This window comes from Juglans regia, chromosome 3, assembly GCF_001411555.2.
Source record: "Juglans regia cultivar Chandler chromosome 3, Walnut 2.0, whole genome shotgun sequence".
Classification (NCBI taxonomy): Eukaryota; Viridiplantae; Streptophyta; class Magnoliopsida; order Fagales; family Juglandaceae; genus Juglans; species Juglans regia.
In genome coordinates, this window is record NC_049903.1 from 23,825,000 (window position 1) to 23,848,117 (window position 23,118).

A 23,118-nucleotide genomic window follows, 5' to 3' on the forward strand; every position below is an offset into this window, starting at 1 on the left:
CAACATGTTGCGAATTGTGCCTAACTAGCTGGTCACTGGAGGGCACTAGACACTAACGCCGATGGAGCCACACTTTATTTTATGTGTGTCCACAGCAAGTGTTGCACAAACAATTCATGGAGCCACAACAACTGTACAGAATGAAGCATGGATCCACAACAACTATAGATCATATACTACGTGACACACAAGAATTGTGACACGTAAAATACGTGGGGCCACAACAACTGTGGAGTACGTATTAACACACTCATAGTTGGTATAGACACTTGTGTTGTGATGCGGTAATCGATAGGGACACACAGCTCAAGGAGACCTGTGTAGCACTCATTTGGTCACTTTATTAATTAAGTCTATTGAATAAAATTTCAAGTTCATATATTTCACGTTCAAGCCATGTTTCACGTTATGTTATATTTAAGTTTACATTCATGTCAATTATGGTAACCCCATGATATAATAATACGCAATGATGATAACCTAACGAGATAAGATTACGCAATCATGGTAGCCCCATGAGATAAGAATACGCAATCATGGTAACCCCATGAGATAAGATCATGCAATCATAGTAATCCCATGAGATAAGAATACGCAATCATGGTAACCCCATGAGATAAGATCATGCAATCATAGTAATCCCATGAGATAAGAATACGCAATCATGGTAACCCTATAAGATAAGACTACGCTATCATGGTGACCCAATGAGACAAGAAAATTTTTCAAGTTCATGTTTATGACGTTATGTTCAAGTTCATATTATGTTCAAGTTCAAGTTTACATTCATGTTATGTATGTTCACGTTCGTGCTATGTTTCAAGCCATATTATGTTTCAAGTTCACGTTCACGTTCACGTTCATGTTATATTTCAAGTTCAAGTTCACGTTTATGTTATGTTATACTCAGGATCATGTTATGTTCAAGTGAATGTTCAAATTATGTATGTTCATGTTCATGCTATGGTTCAAGTTCATGTTATGTTTCAAGTTTACGTTCATGCTATGTTGCTAGTCCATGTTATGTTTTAAATTTACGTACATGTCATGTCACGTCAAGCTAAGTTTCAATTTCAGTTTAAGTTATGTCATTTATGCCATGCTATATGTCAAGTTATGCTATGCTTACTTACGACATTAATTATGCATTCATGCTTTTACTACCATGCATGCATCATTAACTTGTGTGAAAGTTTCGTGTTAACTTGCTAAGATTTGTAATCAACTCTCACCATGATAGTCTCAACTACCATTTCTCCCGAATGGTAGGCGATGTGTCAGGATCAGAGCAGGGAGCAGACACTGGCAAACTAGAGGAGGTTGACTAGACACCGTAGACACAACACGGAGCTTGCAGCCTCCGTAGTTAGGTCTTTGGAAAGTATTTCGGCATCGTTAGTCGAGTTACGATAGTTATTCAACGAACTAGCCCAATGAAGTATTTTGGCAATGTAATTATGGAGTCATGTCTCCGTTGTATTGAGATTACAGTCTTCTGAGACCCGTGATATAATCGTGGATGTTTATTTTGTTAAATATGCATGTATTATGTTTTAACTATTTGAGATATTATAAATTTGGTGCATAGTATTGCTAAAAAAAAAAAAAAAAATTATCCATTGTGAATATTGCATAATGCTATATGCATTTTAGGAACATTGCATCTTATATGTCATGAACGGGGGCATGTAACCTTGTGTTGCATGTCCCGACGTTTCGAATGTTCGTCCAATCTCAAGCGAAATCTGTGGGCGTCACACTGTCTAAATTTCTTAATTACAAACCAAATTGTATTTTTGCTTGAAGTGAGAAATTAATATTTTAATGTTTGCTTGAAGTGGAAAATTAATATTTTAATATTTGGTGACTCAATTGTAGTTCTCCATCTTTGGCCAAGCACTGTAATAAGAATCTAAATTATTTTAGATTTACCCAATTTAATATGTGATGTTTTTTATATCAATTATGTAAATTTTAGCCAATCTTTTTATTTGGCAAGTCAATGAAGATGCCAGCAAATATGTGGTGTAAAGATAATGAGTATAAAAACTCAATTAATTTAATAATAATAATAAAATTTTAAAAAATTAAAATATATGTGATGTGTAGTTAGGATGCGTTGTAGCATTTAGCAAAACCCTTAGGGATCTTTAACAATAATTTATCTTGTATATATTTAAAAAAAAAATTAAAATTTGAATAATTAAACATTGCCAGGATTTCTCACACGAAAATTCCACGACTCTGAAGAAAGAAAGCAAGAAAAACAATAGCTTCTTGTCAACACTATTATTGTCTTCTCTCTCTGATGGCTGAAGCTAAACCTGCTCCACGCTCTCCTCCTTCTGTAACCTCTCTCTTAAATTTTATTGATATTCATTTGAAGCTCTGAAAAGTTGTTTGTAATCCTCTATCTTTTCTTTTTGTTTAATTACACTAAACAGTTTTTAGAGGTTATATGCAAAAGCTCAGGCAAGACAAGGCGCTTTGCGGTTGGTACAGACGCGCGCTTTGCGGTATCACTCATTAATGGAAGATTGGATAGAGGCAGAGGCAAACCCCTTGCTTCCTATATCGAAGCTTTCAAAGAAGGAGAGGAACCCGTTGCTTTCGGACCCAATTCGGTTCTCGTCGACTACGGCCCCGGTTGGAAGCTACAGACAGCCATCGAACCCGATTTCACCTATGCAGGTAATTGGGTTTTTTGGCGTTCAAATTATTCTCTCTTTTTATTTATGTTTTAGAAAATGATGATTCATTTTGCCGTTGGTAATGTTGAATGCATTTGATTCTGTTTTTAGGGGTTCCCAAGGGGGTAGGGGTCCGACCGGTGACGACCCGAATTTCTACGGTAACGGTAAGAGTTTCTTTTCCTTTGATATGTTAAGTTAAATGGATTCGTATTGCATCTAATGAAGCAAGGGTTAGCGTGAAGATGTATGAAGTTCTGCTACTGGTAGGGTGGGAACTGATATATTAAAGTTCTTTTTTTTTTGTTTACATAAAATATTTGTTAAGACTCGGCTCTCGTGAGTGGTTGGTTTAGTGGAGGATTTGGTTTAGAGATATCCTTGTGTGATGTTAATGGAAAAGACCAACAGGATGATAAGAATGGTTACAAATATGAAAGAGAACTTCGGGAGCTTTTTGTTGTGGAGAGCTCAGGTGTACCATGTGGTTATTCCTTGTTAGAATATATCATAAGAAGAAGACGCCCAGAAAAAAAAATGCACTGCTTTCACATAAGAGGGAAATACGGTTGCTTACGAAGTTTGATGGTTTGCCATGTTAAAGACTTAAGGGAGAGAATGCACTTCTCTCCCATTGGCTCAGCCATGTTTGGATACCAAAAATGTTTGGAAATATTTGGGAATTTTCTGAATTTGTATGAGAATAGGTTTTGGGAAAGGAGAGAAAAATTTGAATAAAAATATTTTTAAAATAAGAGTTGTATTGGAGTTTGTGAAAGTGGATAGATAAAGTTGAAAAGTTGTTTGAAAATAATTTTTAAGATTATTTTTGTTTTGGAGTTTGTAAAAGTTGTATTGTGTTTTGTGTTTGAGTAAAGATTAGGTAATGATTAGATAAAAAATTAAAAAATTGAAATAGAAAAGTTTTTGTTATTGAGTAATGTTTGGGATTGAAGTTATTTGAAAAGTTAAGAGATGTTGAAAAATTTTGAGAATTCTAAGGTTGTGTTTGGATGTTGAACTGAGTTCAACTCTTTTTTTTTTTATAAGTAAACTGAGTTTAAAGTGTGTTTGGATGTTAAGATGCATTTAATACTTTTTATGGGAAGTTGAAAAGGTTATGGGTCCTACGTATAAAGATGTGTTAAGTTGAAAAAGGTTGTGGGTCCCACATGTAAAGAGGTCTTGAGTTGAGATGAGTTTAGTAATTTGAGAGTTGGGTGTTTGGATGTTAGACTCAGTTTAAAATTAGACTGAGCTCAGCTGAGTCTTACAACCAAACGTAGCCTAAGATTGCCAAAACTTTTGAGAATTCTATGATCGTCACTCTTATGTTTTTAGTTCTGTTTTCTTTTTCCTAGCAAGAAAGTGCCCCACTAAAAAGCTTTTGAAACTTTTTTTTTCTTTGATCTTCACTTGTTTCTCGTTTTTGTAAACATAATGCAAAGATCCCCGATCTTTCTCCAAATTACGTACAACCTAAGTTGGTAAAAGAATTTGATTATTTTCTCCAAATCATAGCAAAAGGTTCTCCATTTAGAAATTAATTTGTTGATGCTCGCATGGATTGCAGAGTTCATGTTATAGAAAAATATAATAATGTGAGAATTAGTATTAGTAATCTAAGATTATGATCATAAAATGACCCCATAGGCCCAAAGGGAGGCCAAAACCACGTATAGACCCATATACCAAAATGATTAGTCAATGGTATAATTGGAGCCCTTTGAAATTATTATAAAGACCAAGAATTTCTCCATCCCAAGCAAAGTGGGATTTCATTCACCACATTCAATATGTGGTATCACAATTTCCCACCTTTAAATTCTCGATATCCTTGTTGGGCCATTGTATCATAGGTGGCACGGTAGACCCACATTTCTAGTTAAGATTGGTTTTGTACCATTTGTAACTGCTCAAGTAAGGCCCAAACGACGTATGGGCCCATACTTCAAAAGGATTGGTCAATGGTACAATTGATACCCCTTGCAATCATTATAAAGGATAAGAACTTCTCCCTTCCAAGCGATATAGGATTCCCATTCACCAACTATACTCTCTCAATATGGGCATGATCAGTTTTTTTATCCTTTATTGCTTGACATCTTTTTTATCTGTACGGTCACACATTCAAATCGAAAAACAGCATTTGACATTTGCCAAATTTCTTAAATTCATACTATTGCAAAGTTCTTTACTGTTGTTCAATTTTTACAGACTTGCTTTGATCAAAACTCTACAATCTTTTCTCCTCTGTTAACAAATTTGTTAACAATAAACATATTGAGATGGAAATGCTATGTAATTATGTTGTCATCAGATGTCAAAAGCTTATTCTCTCCAGAAAATAACAGTTGGATTGCACATGGATTAAGTCATTATCTCTCTTGAGTTAGGAGATCCTTGCTTCCTTGTAGGATCTTCCTCTCTCTCTATTATAATAAACAGGAAATTATATGCTTTAGTGTTCATCTAATGCTGAAATCAATATAGCCTGTCTCTCAATTATATCATTCTTTACTTCTGAGGGTACTCAGTTCTGAGACACTGTTGTACATCATTTTATTTGTACCTTTGGAATTCCAGCTAGTTTATCTCGTCTATTACCTCATTTCAGAGCTAATGAACATGTGACACAATATATACACTAATAATCCTCCTTTCTTGAGCCTTTATGGTCTTCTTTACTAATTCGATTAAACATACAAATCCCGTTCAATCCATCTAGGAGTATGAGCTTTACCAAAAGAAAAGGGACAGAAAAAAAGTGCATGTTTGCATTTGACTATGTTTTTTTTTTTTTTTTCCCCCTGATCTACATCAGACTTTAATCATATCATTCTCTCCATGCTCTTGGTATTCATCCTTTTTTGTATTTGAGATTGGCTCTTTTCATTGACTTTGCATTTATTTTCTTGTTCCAATGCAGATCAACACATCATTTCGATTTAGCATTATTGTTTTTTGTGAACGGCCTTGAGTTTTTGTTCGCTATAACCCAAAGCTACCAGTTTGTGTGACTATTATTTCTTCATTGGAATTCGTTTGTGCTTAATCAAATAAAAATGTTTTTTTTTTTTTTTTTTTTATCTGATATACTTTTTATTTGCTGACTTTCTTTTGTAGAGTCCTGACAGCTCACATCCAGCAATCAGTTTTTCTTACATTGGAAAAATAATATTAGCTTTCATTTTGATTTTTGTTCTTGGTGCATTCCTTACATTGGCTCTTGAGAATCTTCCCAGACTGATATTGTTTGTCAAGTCATCCATGTAATATCTATTCTTCTTTCTTGAACTACATGTGGAATAATCTAATGCCAATCTACACTTCTGTGCAACATGTAAGTGGAGTATCCTGAGCCTAAACTAAAATAATTTTGATAAGGAGGCAGGCAACATAAGTTTTAGTTGGTAGGGAACGAGTAATAATTTCTCCTGACATCCTCTGTAGATGATGCGTTGAAAGTGAAGGCATTTTTTTACAGAGAACAGGAGTTACAGCCATCTCCTTTTAGGCTTAGTTTGTTTTTGCAGATGAGATGAGTTGAGATTAAAGTTAAAAATTGAATAAAATGTTATTAGAATATATTTTTTTAGTATTATTTTTGTTTTGAGATTTGAAAAAAGTTGAATTGATTATTTTATTTTATATGAAAATTTAGAAAAATTATAATGATTAAATGAGAAGAGTTGAAGAGTTTCCTGAAAACAAACGTTATATTTTGAGAGACAAAATGAGAGATATGGATCACCTGTCTTTGAAACATTTTGCAGTCTTTATGCTGGCTGATGGAGGATGAGTTCTTGAGTGCCAAAATCACTGTTCGTTATCAATAGAAATCATAATCGCTGCCCGTAGTTGTAGCTTTGTAGGCAACCATGTAAATTACAGAGGTATATATTGTGTGGTCGATCTTTTTTAATTCTCTGGTCAACCAATCTGTAGCTTTGTAGAAGAGAAGATGGCTCCTATTTGCTTTAGTGTTGCATATTTAGAGGCAAAGAATAATAGAAGTTTTGAAGCTTAAAACCTTCTTTTGTAACACTTTATTTTGGACACTGCGTTGTGTTTTAATTGATTTTTTCCATTTCTAATGCGGTTTTTCTATGAAAAATGCTGAGTACACGGCCGACTGGTGTACTGATGGACCGAATGGTGCATTCCTGCCAAGTTTTTTGTTTTTCTTTCTAATACTACACCATTAGGTGCACCTAGAAGGGCCCTTTTCCTATTATATACATCTTATATACTTGTGGTAAGTGTTTGCATTAGTCAATGAAAATTTCGACTACCTATAAAAAGAATAATAGAAATCCAAACATGAATGCGCAGTGAAAATATGAAATATTGTATAAAAACTTAACATATATGCTATCATCTCCAAATTTGCACAAGAAATCTCTCCAATAACATATCAAGGTGCTCGAGAATCTCATATTTGATCCACTAAAAATTTTTAAATAGCTAGTCAGGAAATATGGAGATGGAGATAAAAAAAGCTTGAAGCCTATCCAATTTTACTTGGAATCGGAACAGTAAAGAATTTTTTCAGAATGTACCTCCTCCGTAGGGACAGTGGAATGCTTGAACGGGAGAGAGGAGCTTGAAGCTCAAGAATGCTTGCAATCAGTGTTGGAATCGATGAGGAACAAAGATTGGTGATGAATTTTGCTCTGTAGGGATAATGGAAGATGGCGCCAAACACAAATGAAATGAAATAAAGAATTGCTATATACAGTCACTTTTGTGTACTCTTTGAGTCCTTGCACACTCCATTGATGTGATATGATTATTTTCGGTATAATATTGAAAATAAGAATACATTGGTTATGTTTTTATATTGTCCCATACGAGTTTAGTGATATGATTTGTTAAGGATAGGCTTATTTATATGATGAGAGCATTAGTAGTAGTTAGGCATAGTCAAAATTTAGCTTGCTAGCTTAAAATGCATTCGCATCAAACTCAATATATGTACAGTAATTTTAACTTTCATTTTTTGACTGGCTAAATCTAGCCAGCGCCCAAAGTGCTGGTCAAATCATTTTTTCACCATAAAATATTCTTCTCGTTTGAAATACCACGTTTGTACACTCAACCTTTTTTCTCCACAAAACAACTATAGAAAGACCAAACACAGAACATTATATCCATTTTATAGTGGAGAAGTATATCCGTTGGAAAAAAAAATATGTTAAAAAATTATATCCGTTTGAATAATATGAACGTTAGCAAATTAATGTGCACTTTTTTAATAATGAATAAATATTCTAATTACAATTAGAATTAAAATAAATGAAAAGATCAAAATCAATATTTGAATAGAATAGTGATAGATTTATAGAGAGTTAGTTATTTGGTGTTGTTGAAAAGTGGTTAGCTAATTTAGAAAAAGTAAATTTCCTAATCAAAATTTGGCCAAAGAATGGCTAGACCACTACTAATGCTATGAGTTATGCTATTCTCAAGTCGGTGTGTAGAGCACACTATCCATATCATTGAAATTGTAAGATTTGATTTGTAAGACTCAAAACTTATAATTTCTCTTCCAAATCAAATTGTGCTATGTAAACACTTTACTAAGTGTGCTATTCACATCGACTTATAAATATAATTTTTCTTACATGATAATTAATGGTCAAACTCTAAGTTTTGATTTTCTTTAAACAAGCATCATATATATAAGGGGGAAATTAAAGAGGTACTTATATAGTCCAAATTCAGAAGACTACACTAATATTAGGAGGGTCCTTTCCGTTGTGAATATTCAACATATATTATAATAGTTTAATATGGAGGTATGCAACCAAACACATTATTTGTTGCGACCCATTGCGACAAATTATGAGCCCACTGGTTCTGGTTCCGATGTATTTTTTGAGTAGATCAACGCCAAAATTATTTTAGTAAGATTAAGATGTTTGTGAGAATGTTGAAGATGGACCAGTTAGGAGATGATGGAGGATTGGATATGGCATTTGTTACCACTTGAGTGTCACCTTCTACAATGATATTAGTTAGTTGCTTCCTCAATAGCCATTTTTGCTGCCATGGCTTCTTCAAAAACTGGGTTGATTGAGTCTATCTGTTTGAAGGCTGCAAAAACGATTTCTCCCGAATTTGATTTACAAAGAGCAGTTGTTGTCGATCCCTTGCTTCTGACCGCTACATCATAAGATAATGAGTATTTACCTACAAGGGTAGAGATCCATTCAGGTGGATTGGATTGTATTTGAGTTTTTGTGTTCCACATGAGTTAATGATCTTTGAAGATCTTGATCACTGAATTAGTGAAGGGGAGGGGAGGTTGGCATATGTTTTTGTGGATGACTATTTCTAAGAAACCATATCGAGTCCATGGAAATGGAAATGATAACAAACAGTTGGAAGCTATGTGACATCTCTCTATCAAAGTTTAGGAGCTTGGAGGGGTTTAGGATAATTTTTAACCACTCATGGATAGGTTGTGCAACAAAAGATAAGATATTTAGAAGCCATGGGGATAGTTTCCAAAGGATTTGTGAGTGAGCACACCTAAGGAATAAGTGGTCAATGGTTTCTTCTTCTACATGGCATAAAGGGCAAAGGGTATCATTCTTTGAGAGTGACAATGGGGATCTCAGTTTGGCCCTTGTTGGGAGAATATTAGAGATAACCTTCCAGAGGAACATCTTTAGTCTATCTTGAATCTTGATTTTCCAAAGCCTTTCCCAATCAGATTTTGAGAATGGGGAATTACTAACAGGTTGGGAGTTTTGCTATGATATGATAAAGTTGATTTCACGGAAAACTTTCCCTAGTGGTGATTAACCCAGATTGGTTTGTCTGCCATGTGAGAGTTGACTGCTTGGGGTAGATAGATTTTTGTGATTTCTTGGATAGTTTCATGGTGAAATAAAGTGGCAAGGAGGATATTGTTCCATCTACGAGGTTGCTCTAACATTAGAGTTGAAATAGTTAATTCAGTGTCTAGTGGAATGGAGTGATGTTTGGGAGTAGGCTTGAAGGATTGCAGAGAAGGTATCCAAGGGTCTTCCCAAACTTTTATTTGGACACCATTAACAATCTGATAGCAGAAATTGGCTTCAATGAGAGGTTTGGTTTTTAAGACACATTTCTGAAATCAAGAGTCTGATGGTTTTGGTGTGACTTCGAGAAAGGATGAAGTTTTCAAGTATTTTGAGAAAAGCAATTGATGGCATACGCTTGGTTTTTTTGTAGTGAGGTTCCATCCTATCTTTGAGATGATTGTTGAGTTGAAATCAGTAACTTGCCTTATGCCCATACCTCCTTTAGATTTTGGTCGGCAGATTGATTGTCAAGCTTTTGGAGTGAAGTTTGATTTTTTATTAGGATGAAAGCCGAACCAAAAATTTTTGGTATGAGAATAATTTTTTCTACAAACAAATTTAGGGATACTTAGAGAAGACATGAGGCAGGATGAAATTGAACTAGCCAATGATTTAATTAGAGTGGTGTGGCCAGCTTGAAAGAGTAGTTTTGAGCTCCAACCACTTAGTATGGTCTGTATTTTTTCTATTATATCAGCAAGTAATGAGCTTTTAGATCTTCCAATTGTGAGAGGGAGGCCAAGATGTTTGATTGGTGAGGTCGTAGATTTGAAGGGGAGGATGGAGGTTATGGAGGAGACAGTATAAGGGCTAGTGTTGGTACAGAATTGGATGATGGATTTGTTGCTATGGATTTTTTGACCTGACCATTTTGAGTAGGTATTAAGACAGTTGAGTATGGACTGTGCTGTTTGAGGGCTTACTTTGCTAAAAATAATGAAGTCATTCGCAAACAAGAAGTGTGATATTATAGTGCCTTCTCTATTAATCCCAATCCCTTCAAGTAGGTTTGTGTTGGTCTCCCTAATGATCAATCAAGATAGAACTTCACTGCCCAGTATGAAAAGAAAGGGTGATAGAGGATCCCCTTATCTTAGTTTTCATGATGGCTTAATGAAACCATGGGGCGAACCATTTATAAGGATAGAGTAAGAGACAATAGTAATGCATTCAGTTATCCAGTTTATCCATGTTTGACTAAACCCAAGACATTTCAAGATAGTGAAAATGAAAGGCCATTCCATTAAATCGAATGCCTTTTCATGTCGGTTTTTATAGGCCATGAGCCCTATTTTTCATTCTCTCTCTTTTTTTTTTTTCATGTGGGAGAAGATTTCTTGGGCAATTATCATGTTTATCTTGGATAATATGACCCGAGCCAAAGGTAGTTTGAAATGGGGAAATGATTGATGGGTGAATGGACTTGAGACGCTTAGCCAAGATTTTTGAAATAATTTTGTATCATAGATTTGCTAGGCTAATAGGTTTGAATTGGTTCATAGAGCTTGAATATTGATTCTTAGGGATCAAGGTTGTGTGGATATGATTCATTTATTTGAGAAGATGACCATGCTGAAAAAAATTCCTAATTGCTTCTATCATGTCATTTTGAACTACATTCCAATAGAATTTGTAAAAGAGTCTAGTGAATCGATCTGGACCAGGTGCCTCGGAGGATGGTCTTTCTTGAATGGCTATTCTGATCTCAATAGCATTTGGGATTGAAGTTAGGAAGGCATTTTCAGAGTGGGTGATTTTGGAGGGAAAAATATGTTCCAAATTATCAAGGATGTCTGAATTGGATGTTGTGAGAATGTTCTTAAAATGTCAATGAAAGACCATTGGATAATGTTAGGGTCAGATAGGACTATTCATCCGGGTCGGGTTTTTTCCCGGCCCGGTCTAGAACACGGGAAACTGGATTCCGGTTCTGGGTTTCGGCCTGGAACAAATCCAGGTCGGAACCTGGGAAACAGCTCAAAACAAATCCAGGTCGGAACCCGGGTACACCGAGTACAACCATTTTTTTTTCCAATTTGAATGTTTTGAACTAAATCAGATTCCTCAGATTTTATCTTTCCATTGACGTCCTTATCCTCCAAGAATCCTTCTTGCATTAAAACATTAGCTATTGGTTTGGTTTGACTTTCCTCATCAATACCATTATCTTGTTGAGAATCACAACATTGATTGATATTTGTAACAGTAATTTTTTCCCCGTAGATCTATGATTTGTATGCTCCCTTGGTATCCTAGGCTCTATTGAATGATTAATATTCTCCTACATTACTAGAATCTCCTCAAAGCACGCCACTGATTGTTCTTGAGTTACAACATTGACTTTTTCATTTTCTTTGTCATATTTGTACCTTGAATTAACTTTGAACAACTCTTCTTCATGTGCTTTATGACTCCACATTGAAAACAGAAATTAGGGCAGACGTTCATATTTCAAAAAAAGAAAAACGGGTTCAACTCGGAACCCGAAATTCAAGTTTTAAAAAACCCAGATTCATACTGGTTCCAGCTCAGGTTTGACTCGGGTGAACCCGGTCAGGGTTCCGGTCCAGGTTTGAAATCCAGATGAATAGTCCTAGGGTTAGAGGACCACATACCTTGGCCTGTCTTTATGCTGTCAATAGCATTGCTTCTTCTCTTGATGATAGTTGACAGGTGGAAGAATTTTGTGTTGAGATCAGTAGTAGTGAGCCAAATGAGATGAGGTTTCTATTTCGAAAGTAGTTCCTCTCTTTTCTTGGAGTTGTTCTTCTAAGTATCTGTTAAAGAGTTCTGAGGTGGAGGATTGTAATCTCATGAGTGCATCATTGAGAAAAGAGATACCAGATTGGATGTTACCAAAGAATTCTTTGTTCCAGCTCTTCAGAGCATGTTTTGTTGCTTTAAGTTTTTTGTAGAGTCTGAAGGCAAGGGTACCTAAGATTTGTTGGATCTATGCTCGTTTGACTACTTCAATGTTGGAGGGGTCTCTAGTCCAAAATTTCTCAAATTTGAAAGGTTTTTTCTTTTTCTTTTTTGTTTATTGCTAGCCATTGTAGATAGAAGAATTGGAGCATGATCTGAGGAGGCTATAGGGAGGTTAGAGTGACAAGCATTAGGGAATAGAAGTCTCCATTGATTATTGGCAATACTTATATCCAATCTTTCTGGTATGTTAGCCAAACCATTTCCCTTATTTGATAAGGTAAAATGGGGTCGAGATGCTCCTAGGTCTACTAGTCCATGTTGTTCCATCAATGAGAGAAGTCTAGATGACTTTGAGGAACATGCAAATGGTTGGCCACCTCTCTTCTCGGATTGGTTGACAATATAGTTAAAGTATCCTAAACTTATCCATAGTCCTGAGAAGGAAATGATGATGGTATTTAAAAGATTCCAGAATTCTTGTTTGTGTTTTTGTTGAGCAAGGTAGTACACCAACGTTAGTAACCATGGATTGTGCACAGGGTTCGAGTACACCAAGAAATCAATAATATTAGAAATATTTACAATCTCCACTTCTAGTCCATGCTTCACACAAAAAACAGACCTCACCATCTACCCAAGGGGGGAACATGAACATAAAAAGGAAAACCTAGTCTATTTACAACATCTTGAGTATTCACATGATTCAAAAATGTCTCTAGAAGAAAGACATCATCAGGGTGATGAGTCGTAATGGTTGCCCTTAGACTTCGAGCAATGCTCTGCAGTTCCAGGAGAGGAGCTTCATTATTCGGGGGTGGTAGCTTATGGCCTGCCACGTTGAACTCAGGTGTAGTGGGGAAGAACTGAATAGTAGGGATTGGGGGTTTATATCTGGAGAGGAGTTATCATGCTTTGGGTAAGGATTATACCTGGACTTCTTTGAAGAGGGGCGTGAGTTGTAGCTAAATTTGGTCTTCTGGGTAGAGATGAAAGCTGACAGAGTCTGGTTTTCTTCAATTGGACCAGCTGCACTAGAATTGCAGAGGGCGGTGATCTCTTGTTGTTATTTTCCTCTTGCTCTTGGGTTGATAAGCTTTGACAGAGAGTTGCAATGAATGGGCCCATCTCCAATGTTGACAAAGGTTCTCTTCTTGTGCTAAGGGGTTTGGTTCATTGGAAATGGATGAAGTTCTAGGAGATTGGTTAGAGGAGGGGATGCAAATTGAGGGTTGGAGATGTTCTGGGGTTCAGGGGTTCAAGGGTTGTTGATTTGCTGAGGTGGGTCTCAATGGAGGTGTGGGGTGAGATGGGGATTTGAGATGGAGAGGAGGTTTTTTGTTGGGTTGGGTCAAGGTCTATTGGGCTTAGGGATAGGATGGCTTTGTCAGTTGGACTCACTAGAAGATATATTTTGTGATTTGGGTGGGAAATGTTTGATGGGCTCAATATTTGGTCAAATTGGGATATTATTGTTTTGAAGAGGGAAGGTGACTCGGCCTAAAATGTGCTTCCAACTGTAGAAGTGTTAAGTTGTATCAAGGATAAGTCTAGGATCGTACTCCACAGGGACAAAGGATTATTAAAGCATTTGTGGAATTTGTTATATAAAAAAAATGTATTGACTATGAGAGATGAGAAATAAAATGAAATGTGAAATGTGAAATGTGAAATGTGAAATGTGAGGAATCTTGAAGATGAATTAAGAAGATAAAAAGTATGAATTTAATTTCCGTAAAAATTAAATCAAAACTGGAATTAAAGTTTCTAATCGAAGAGGCAAATTAACAAACACTTGGGATGTGTATGAGACTCTTTTTGTTTCGGCTTCTAGATAATTTTCTCGATTAACAACCTAGTCAAGGCATTGATAAACATGAGACAAAAAGAAGTTATGCTCAGGTTTTGCAATATTTTTCTAAGGAATTCACTACTTAACTAGTCAAACACACATTAATAAACAACTGAGAGAAACCTTGATAATTTTCAAGCTTTTGTTGTGCCTTGCGTCAACAACAAATCAAGAGCAAGAGCTGCAAAAAGTGAGAGCAAAAGAAACCCAAAAAGTGAAAAGTGAAATCAACATTTATCAATAAAATATTTCATTAACCTAGAACCCAAAACAAATCAAGTCTCATTCCACAACCCAAGCTTCAGAAATTAGCTACACATGGTATTTTTAACAGCAAAATCTAATCTAAATAAAGCCATCACAAAATCTGAGAGTAAAAGAAACCCAAATGGGTTAAACCCTAGAATGCAAAAAATAGCTTATCAAAGAAAATGCTCTAGAGAAATGAAAAAAAAAAAAAAGTTGCTAAAAGAACAACTAGGAAACTCACGCTATCCGAATGTAGCCCAAAAGAAAACTCAGAAAATGTAGACGAAACTGAACGCCCCAGCGCACAAAAAACTAAAACTTAGAAAAAGAAAATACTACGAAGCTCTCCCAAGAAATAATGAAAACTGAAAGATAAAGTCCCAAAAAAAAGGTAAAACCAGAAAAATATCTTCCGTCCTCCCCTCCGATTTTTTTCTTCCCCTTTTATATCTCTCTCTCCATCGTGCAGTTTGTTCCATATGTCGCTGCCTCTTCACGACTACACGTCCAGCCAATAGCTCCTACCAGCCCATCAGATTCGCTCCACTCCACGCTTGCACATCCCAACTTGTACATACCAGCGCATCAGCTTCTCTTCGTGCGTTCTCTTGTTGCACATGGGCGTGAAGTGTGAAGCTTGATTTCCTTCTACAGGTGCTCTTCTATTAGGCTTCAAATAAAGTCACGTATGGGCTGCTCGTAACAAGCTTGAACTCCAGCAATTGACTTGGGCTTCTCATGGGTTGATGTTGATTTATTTCTCATGGGTTGATTTATTCACATATGTCATTTGTGGGCAACAATCTTGTATGAACCAAAATAAATCTTAACTTTAGTTAAATGTTAGCTAGCCCAAAAAAAAACATAAGCCCATCTATATTTAATTAGAGGTAAAATATTATTTCACATGCCAAAACCCAATTAATTCATTTTATCTTATTAATACTCTTATTTTAACAACTAAAACTCATTTAACCCAAGATATTAAGAGTATTAATAAAGCATAATTGACCATTTATCAGAAGGCCCAATTGCAGGGTGGTTCGGGTGATAAGGGTTGGAGTTGGAGGGACAGCGGGTGGGGTTTGGCATTAATTGATTATCTGTGAATTGCGTCTGAGGGGAGATATGGAGGCTAGGAAGGATCTTGTGGGATTTATTTGGTCCAGGTGGGTGGTTGGATTTGAGAAGATTGGAGAGGTGGGGGACAACATGTTCCTATGAGAGGGCCATTATGGGCTCAAGGGGTTGGAGGGGCGAGGGTTTGAGGGAACATACAGGTGTGTAATAAATGCATGTATTTCTTTTGAGGTTCCTGATATCATGGGGCCATATGGATTCTGAAATTTTATTGGAGTTACCTATTGCATGCATAATTTATCAAAAATGGCCGCTATAGTGCTCTTGTGGTAACCTCCAATAGTGGATGGGGGGATGGACGAACCGAGCCTGGAGAAATGGTCACCATGGTTCAATTCTTGTATATACTCCATTTTTTCTTTTCCTTTGTGAGAGATTATAATAGTGTTTGCTGTTGGGGAGTTGGCTACTTCAATCTCTATGACCTGGTAGGAAGGGGATTGATATTTCATTGTAGGTTCTTGGGATGGGGCCTGTTGGGTGGATAACTGGATGTATTGACTTGGTGTGGTGAATTTTGGGTTGACATTTTCTATCCTTTGTAGGTTGGGAGCTTCGGCCCTCATCCATGGGCCAAAGCTTAATGTAACACCCCACTTGAAAAACCTATTAGGATATATGACCTTAGCACCCATGATCCTAATTTGCATAGGATTGTGACTTTTATTTTAGAGAATTTTTTTTTAGCACGAGAAACACACTTTGGGCTTAGCTAGAATAATTGGAAGAGTTCTAGTATTTTATTTTTAGAATAACTACCAAGAGGCCAATAGTGGTATGACACTTGACATTGTTTTTAATGGGCTAAGCAAAAAAGGCTAAGTATAGATGGGTATAGGGGTAAGCCCAAGAGTGTTTAATTAAGGACCCTCAATCACTAAGGACGTGATGGGCTAGGAAGAGGTGCCATAAACCTAGACCCATTTGAGATTTATAAAATTTTAGGCCTTTTTGAAAAATCTTAGAAATTAAGCCCAATATATAGTAGGCATGAAGCCTTTAGGCCTAGCTTAGTGGGAGTGAAGGCCTTTGGCCCAACCTAAGAAAGACTTGATATTTAGACCCAAACTTAGTAGGCCTTTGAGGTCATAGATAAGCCCCTCAAATATGGACATAAGGTCCATTCAACAACCCACACCAAAGCCCACACCCAAAGCTTACACAAGTGGCCTAACAAGCCCAACCCATAAGGCCCAAAAGACTTGTCTTTTATTTTTATCCTGCAAAATGAAGCCCACATACACCATACCATTAGTTTTCCTCAAGCCCAAGGCACACCACATGACCCTAGGGTTCCCACCCAACCATGATTAAGCTTCTAACTTGAGTTAGGAAGCACTAATCATCTCACACATGATTAGTAATGTCAAACCAAGATTTTTGCAAAACTTTTCTTTAAAATATTTTATTCACATTTATGATCTAAAATTTTTAGTTTTTTATTAAATTTCATTGATCTTAGACTAACATAGAAGTTTAGGCTTGACCCAACACATGTTAATAGGAGCCAAGCCATGCCAATGCCCTAATAAGCACCAATCGGCACCTTGATGCATCACCATGTGCACTTCATCAAACCAGCCCATAGCCCACACCACTTCTACCATATTTTCGATTATAATTACACCATTCATACATCATCTCATCACTTAAAGTTTTGACATAGTAGTGGGCGAAATACTTCCAAGAAAACAAGCCAAAATCCAACCATTTCCTTAGGAAATCTAGTTGGAACCAAACCGAATGCCCTTAGTTTCTTCAAGCATTTTCTGCTCTTCATTGAGCAATCTCCACATGCCGCCACCCATTCTCACCAATCCCTAAGAGTTCCCTCAAGCACTCATGAGCTCGTTGACCAATGTTTCCCCAGAAAAAGGACAAAACCCATTGGCATTGGCATAAGAGGTCACTTGGCAACCAACCCCATTTCACTCCCTTCCATGACTTGCTCCTAAATGATCACTTGGAAGCCAATCTCTCCACCTTCCAACCATCAAAATGAGTCATCATACTTGCAAAACAAAGCCATGGAGATAGGACAAGCAAGTGATGAAAATCTGGCCAGCTTTGAAGACCTATACCCGACGGCATGTAGCATGACCTCACTTGCATTCTTTGCATTTTTTGTTTTTATTTTATGAACAATGGCCGCATCTGAACCCATAAAACACAATGAAGCACCTAAAATGTAGAAATGATGAAGATTTTGAATACTATTCACCTGCGCAGGTGATGACACAAGCTAAATCTTGCACCTCCACACTCTACCTCCCACTTCAACCAATCCCAAGCCCCTTCTTCATCCAAACCAATGTCCCTCACCATCCTTGAAGAAGCCCTATAAATACCTCCTTCACCTCCTCACTTCCTCACACTACTTCTCAAAGCCTTCTCTTGAGTTCTTAAGAGCCTTTCTCCTCTTAGTGTGCAAATAGAGTGAAACCGAGTGATTTGAGAGACTGTGATTGAGATAAGAATGAAAACACATGATTTAGTTAGGTTTTAAGCATAACTTGGTAAAACAAATCTAGAAACATCATACACATGCTTAATGCATGGTAGTAGTAATTTGGTCTTAAGCCATGCTTAAGAGTTGGGATGAACTTGTATGACTTGAATCTAAGTTTTTAAAATTGTTCCTAGGGTTATATTCATGGTTTTCACTTGATGAATTTTGAGAACACACGCATCCATTGAGGTTTTAAACTTGAAATCACATATAGGACATAAGAGATGCATGCCACAGGTTGGTTAAGTTTCACATAGTTGTAGTTTTATTTTTGAAATTCTAAAGGTATAGATGACTTTAGAACATAGAAAATATGAGTTTTGTAAAATTTGGTGAATTTTGGGGCCCAATTACAAATAGTAAAAATTTAGGACCGTAGTGGCAATTTGGAAAGTTTAGGGGCAATTTTGTAAATACCAACTTTTGAATCCTTTTAATTAATAACATATTCCTTAGTAGTTCAAATCCTACTAAGGAAGATTTGCCACTAACTTGAATAACTTTGATTACATCCGCATCGATTCTCTAACTTTAGACAGTTTGTAAGTTAGCCTCTAACTTATACTTTGATAATTTATATATGATTTATTAATAAATGTCACATTCATGCTATAAATGTTGTTTTGAGCATGAAACATCATGTTCTATGATACATTGAGTACTTGATTACTTGCGTCCATGACATATGTAATTTTCACCATTTTAGCATATTATACGAAATTGTCATTTTCACATAAATCATACTTTACAAGCACATGTCATGAAAAATATTTCAAATATTACATGAAAAGAAATTTTTGTCATGACCCCAAAGGCTAGGGTAGGGAATTATCCTAGTGAAACTCCTATGTCCACTCTAGAGTGAATAAGAATAGGCTGGAAATCCCTAGGTTGATAAAGAATCGTCAACGGGTTTCGAATGAATTCTTTTTAAATAATACTAGAGTGAAGTCTTTTATGACACTTAACGCTGGTGGGTGCATACGTTATGATGGATGTTATGATATGATGAAATGTTATGTTATGTTACCAATTCATTGAGAACGAGTCTGCTGACAACGTAGTTTCAACATGAGTTATATACTATGGTCACCAGTAGGTACTCACAGTGCATATGAATAACTGTGATAATACCATATGTTATGATGTTAATGTCAATGCTAATGATGGCTTAATGATGATGAAAGGTTATATTTTTGAAAGATGATGTTCTCTGTAAGAAAATGTGCATCAACAATATTTTTCGTATCACTTGAAAAATTTTTTTAAAAAAAAAAAGCTAAATGGGAAAATAATAAAGATTCCTCTACATGCATTCATGTCATATTTATCATTTGTCATGCATAATTTATCTTTGTGCATGTTGGTTGTTAACTTATTGAGATTTCAAGAAATCTCACTATGGTAGTCCCACTACCATTCCCTCCGGAATGGTAGAAGAGGAGCCAGACCTGGAGCGAAGATTAAACTTGATTTTGATGTTCATAGTCCTAACCCTTCATGTTTTAGAGCGTATGAAAGAGTTGATCTAACTATAGAGACTTGTTAGATTAAGTGTTCTGTACTGAGAATATGTTACCTTTAACTTTGAACTTATGATAGTTATCAATGCTATTGAGATGTTTTAGTTCATTTTGGCATGAGTTTTATTTAGTTACCCTTATTCCGTTGAGATTATTGCATACTGCTAGTTGCATATTAATTATCATGAACATGGGTATGTAGCCATGTGTTTCATGTCTCTGACACTCCAAGTCTCCATTACATCCCAAGCAGTGACCTGGGGGTGTTATCAGGTGGTATTAGAGCAATTATGTCTTTGGTAAAACAACATGTCCTTAGGAATGATATTCCAAAGTGTAGGTTTGAATCTTTTAGTTTGGATGGGCTTGAATCTTGAAGTTGGAGCTAGATCTCATACACGTACCTCTTAGGATTTGGACGATTGAAGCAAAATGGCACCTGACAGAAGAGAAAGAAACCCTGAGGGATCTAATGCTCGTAGAGAATAGGACCACCTGTTGGACGGAGGACACGACTTGGCAGAAGCAATTCGCCAGATGACGGAGACAATAAAGCAGCAGTAGGAGATTATCATGAGGCAGAACCAACAATAGCCACGCCCAGAAAGGTAAGAACGGATGGAAAACAAAGCTTGCTTGTATGAAAATTCCTAATATATATAGACACCCTAATTTCATGGGAATTGAAAGACCTATGAAGACCAACAAGTGGCTACTCGATCTCGACAGGACCTTCGAGATCAGGAGCTGTATTGAGGAGCAAAAGGTGTAGTACATAGGGCATCTGTTGCAAGGTGAAGTCGATATCTGGTGAGAAACCAGGCGGCAGCTGCTAATTAGGGAATTAGGCAACATCGCTGCTTTGACCTGGGAAAGGTTCAAGGAAGAGTTCGATAATCGATTATTTCTAGAATTGATGAAACAACAGAAGGCACTAGAGTTTGCCACTTTAGTATAAGGAAACTTCACAGTCGAACAATACACTGCGAAGTTCATGGAGCTGGGAAGGTTTGTTCCACACCTGATCGCCACCAAGAAGATGCAGACGCAGAAGTTTCAAGGAGGACTTCAACCCCGAATTCACAATTACATAGCTGATTTTGCATTAATAACTTCCAGGAGTTAGTTAATGTGGCCGCTAAAACAGAAGCAAAGCAACGAAGCATTGCATCCCAGATTAGCCTAGAGCAAAATAGGGTTTCTCCCTTCTTAGCATTATGGAATAATGCTAAATAATACAAGGAGCCAAGAAGGGCAAAGGCATCATGACAACCCCACCTACTATCTTTAAGAAATGTGGAAAAATTCACTATGGAGAATGCTGAGTAGGTTTAGGGGTATGTTTCTGGTGTGGACAACCAGGGCACATGATTTGAGAATGCCTACAGAATAAACAAGGCGGAACGAACGCTCCTAACAACCAGCCGAATTAGAGGCTGCCCACCTAAGCTCACGTTTACACTGTCAACCCTGGTGAAGTTGATGAGGTACTAGAAGATGAAGAAGCAGGAATTATCATTGGTATTTTCCTTAATACCCCTCTCTTTGTAGAAATTAGCTCTTATAATTTAGCTGCTAAGTATATGTGCTTTAGGTAAAATCACCCTATATGATTATACGGCATGTGCCTTGTTTGACTCTGGCGCCATGAGGTCCTTTGTGTCAGCGGCATTTACACGAACGTGTAACTTACCAATCAAATCATTACCTCAAGCAGTAGTAGTCTCGATTCCTGACAGAAGTGTGGTCACATGTACCTGAGTCCTTAAGGACTGCCCGCTAAGCCTAGGTGGAAGGGTTATGGAAGCAGACTTGACCATCTTCAATTTATTGGGGTTCGATGTGATATTAGGGATGGACTAGTTATCCAAGCACTATGTTGGGATAGATTGCCGAAATAATGAGATTATTTTTTATCCACCAGAAGTTAGGCAGATCCGTTATACGGGAGGGACTGTGAAAGGTACGCCCTCTCTAATCTCAGCTTTGCAAGCAAGGAAATGCATAGTTGAGGCCCCATCCCAAGGACCTACAAGCCCCATCCATAGTTAGATCAAGTCTTCTGATCAACTCTTCTACGATGAAAGAGTTGATCTAACTATGAAGACTTGTTATATTAGGTATTATGTATTGAGGATATGCTACATTTAAATTTAAACTTATGATGATTATTAATGCTATTGGGATGTTTTAGTTCATTTTGGCATAAGTTTTTTTAGTCACCCTTATTTCACTATTATTATTGCATACTGCAAGTTGCATACTAGGATGCATTGCATATTAACTGTCATGAAAATGGGTACGTAACTATGTGTTGCATGTCCCGACTTTCTAAGTCTCCATTATATCCCAAGTGGTGACTTAGGAGTGTCACTGAATATCTCTTATGGCCCTAAAGAGAACGTGCATTGGTGGTGCGTGTGACCTAGACATCCATAGGAATATCAAAAGTTTGAAAGACGTTTATATTTGAATAAGACTTTTGTAGGGGATTTGTTACGTCTAGGGAGGAAATACCCTTCTTGCCTGGGGTAGAAGCTTTGAATTTAATTTTGATCCAAAGGAATTTTTTTGGTGAAGCTCCTAGGCTAGAGAAGTAATTGTAATGTGAAGTGTGTTCTGGGTGAAGAAATGGGAAGCAGACGTATGAAGATCAAAGTGTGTAAGCAACGGAATTAACTACTAAGATCAAACGGGGCGTTTAGGGAATTAATGAAACTATGCGTTTGAATTCATGTAAAGAATAAGGCTTTAGTTAAACGGTGCGTTTTGTTAATAAGCTGACGTCGTTTTATCTTTCTTGTTGTAACAGAAGTTAGAGTTAGTTGGATTCTGTTAGTTCGTTAGATCATGAATTTGTTCTATAAAAGGAAGGTTTGGGGTATGCAGAGGGGATCGAAGAACTAGTTGAGTCTGAATTGTAAGGAGCTTGGAGATTGCTCGAAAATCTCTTCCATCAATTAAAGTAGATTCTTGGTTCTTCCTTCCTTACTTCTTGATCTGCTTTATTAGAATTTTATGTTCTGCACTTTCTTGGGTTCGAAGGAAGAAGGCACTTAACAATTGGTATCAGATTGGCGATCCATGGCTGAAAGCATGCGCGCAGCTACTTCAAAGGCTCAACAGGAAGCTGTTTTGAAGCAATTAGAGGACCACAACCATGCTATTAATAGCATTCACGGAAGGCTCGATCAATTGTCTGATATGTTGAAGTCGTTGGTTGAGTTTCAGCAAGTAAATTCTCGCAGGGAGGAGAATCATGAAGAAAGTTTGTTTGGTAGACGTTTGAATCAAGAGGAGAGGTTTCCAAGGGGTATTAGACTCGAATTTCCTCATTTTGATGGCTCTAATCCCGAAGCATGGATCCACAATACTTTGA

General features: G+C 36.8%; 1 protein-coding gene across 1 annotated transcript; it reads left to right on the top strand.

The window, feature by feature from the left end:
• The first annotated feature begins 2,205 nt into the window (after nt 1–2,205).
• LOC109000862 lies at nt 2,206–6,030 on the top strand. Its single transcript, XM_018977876.2, has 4 exons — nt 2,206–2,347; nt 2,445–2,691; nt 2,802–2,857; nt 5,817–6,030. Exons 1-4 carry the CDS (start codon nt 2,309–2,311, stop codon nt 5,964–5,966), a joined length of 492 nt encoding a protein of 163 aa, XP_018833421.1. The 5' UTR covers nt 2,206–2,308; the 3' UTR covers nt 5,967–6,030.
• Nucleotides 6,031–23,118: the final 17,088 nt, after the last annotated feature.

What these genes read in the sequence shown, in the direction of transcription:
- LOC109000862 (XM_018977876.2), top strand. Translation starts at nt 2,309, where the DNA reads ATGGCTGAAGCTAAACCTGCTCCACGCTCTCCTCCTTCT. An exon ending in CTCCACGCTCTCCTCCTTCT is followed by an intron (nt 2,348 to 2,444) that starts GTAACCTCTCTC and finishes TACACTAAACAG; the next exon opens with TTTTTAGAGGTTATATGCAA. An exon ending in ACCCGATTTCACCTATGCAG is followed by an intron (nt 2,692 to 2,801) that starts GTAATTGGGTTT and finishes TTCTGTTTTTAG; the next exon opens with GGGTTCCCAAGGGGGTAGGG.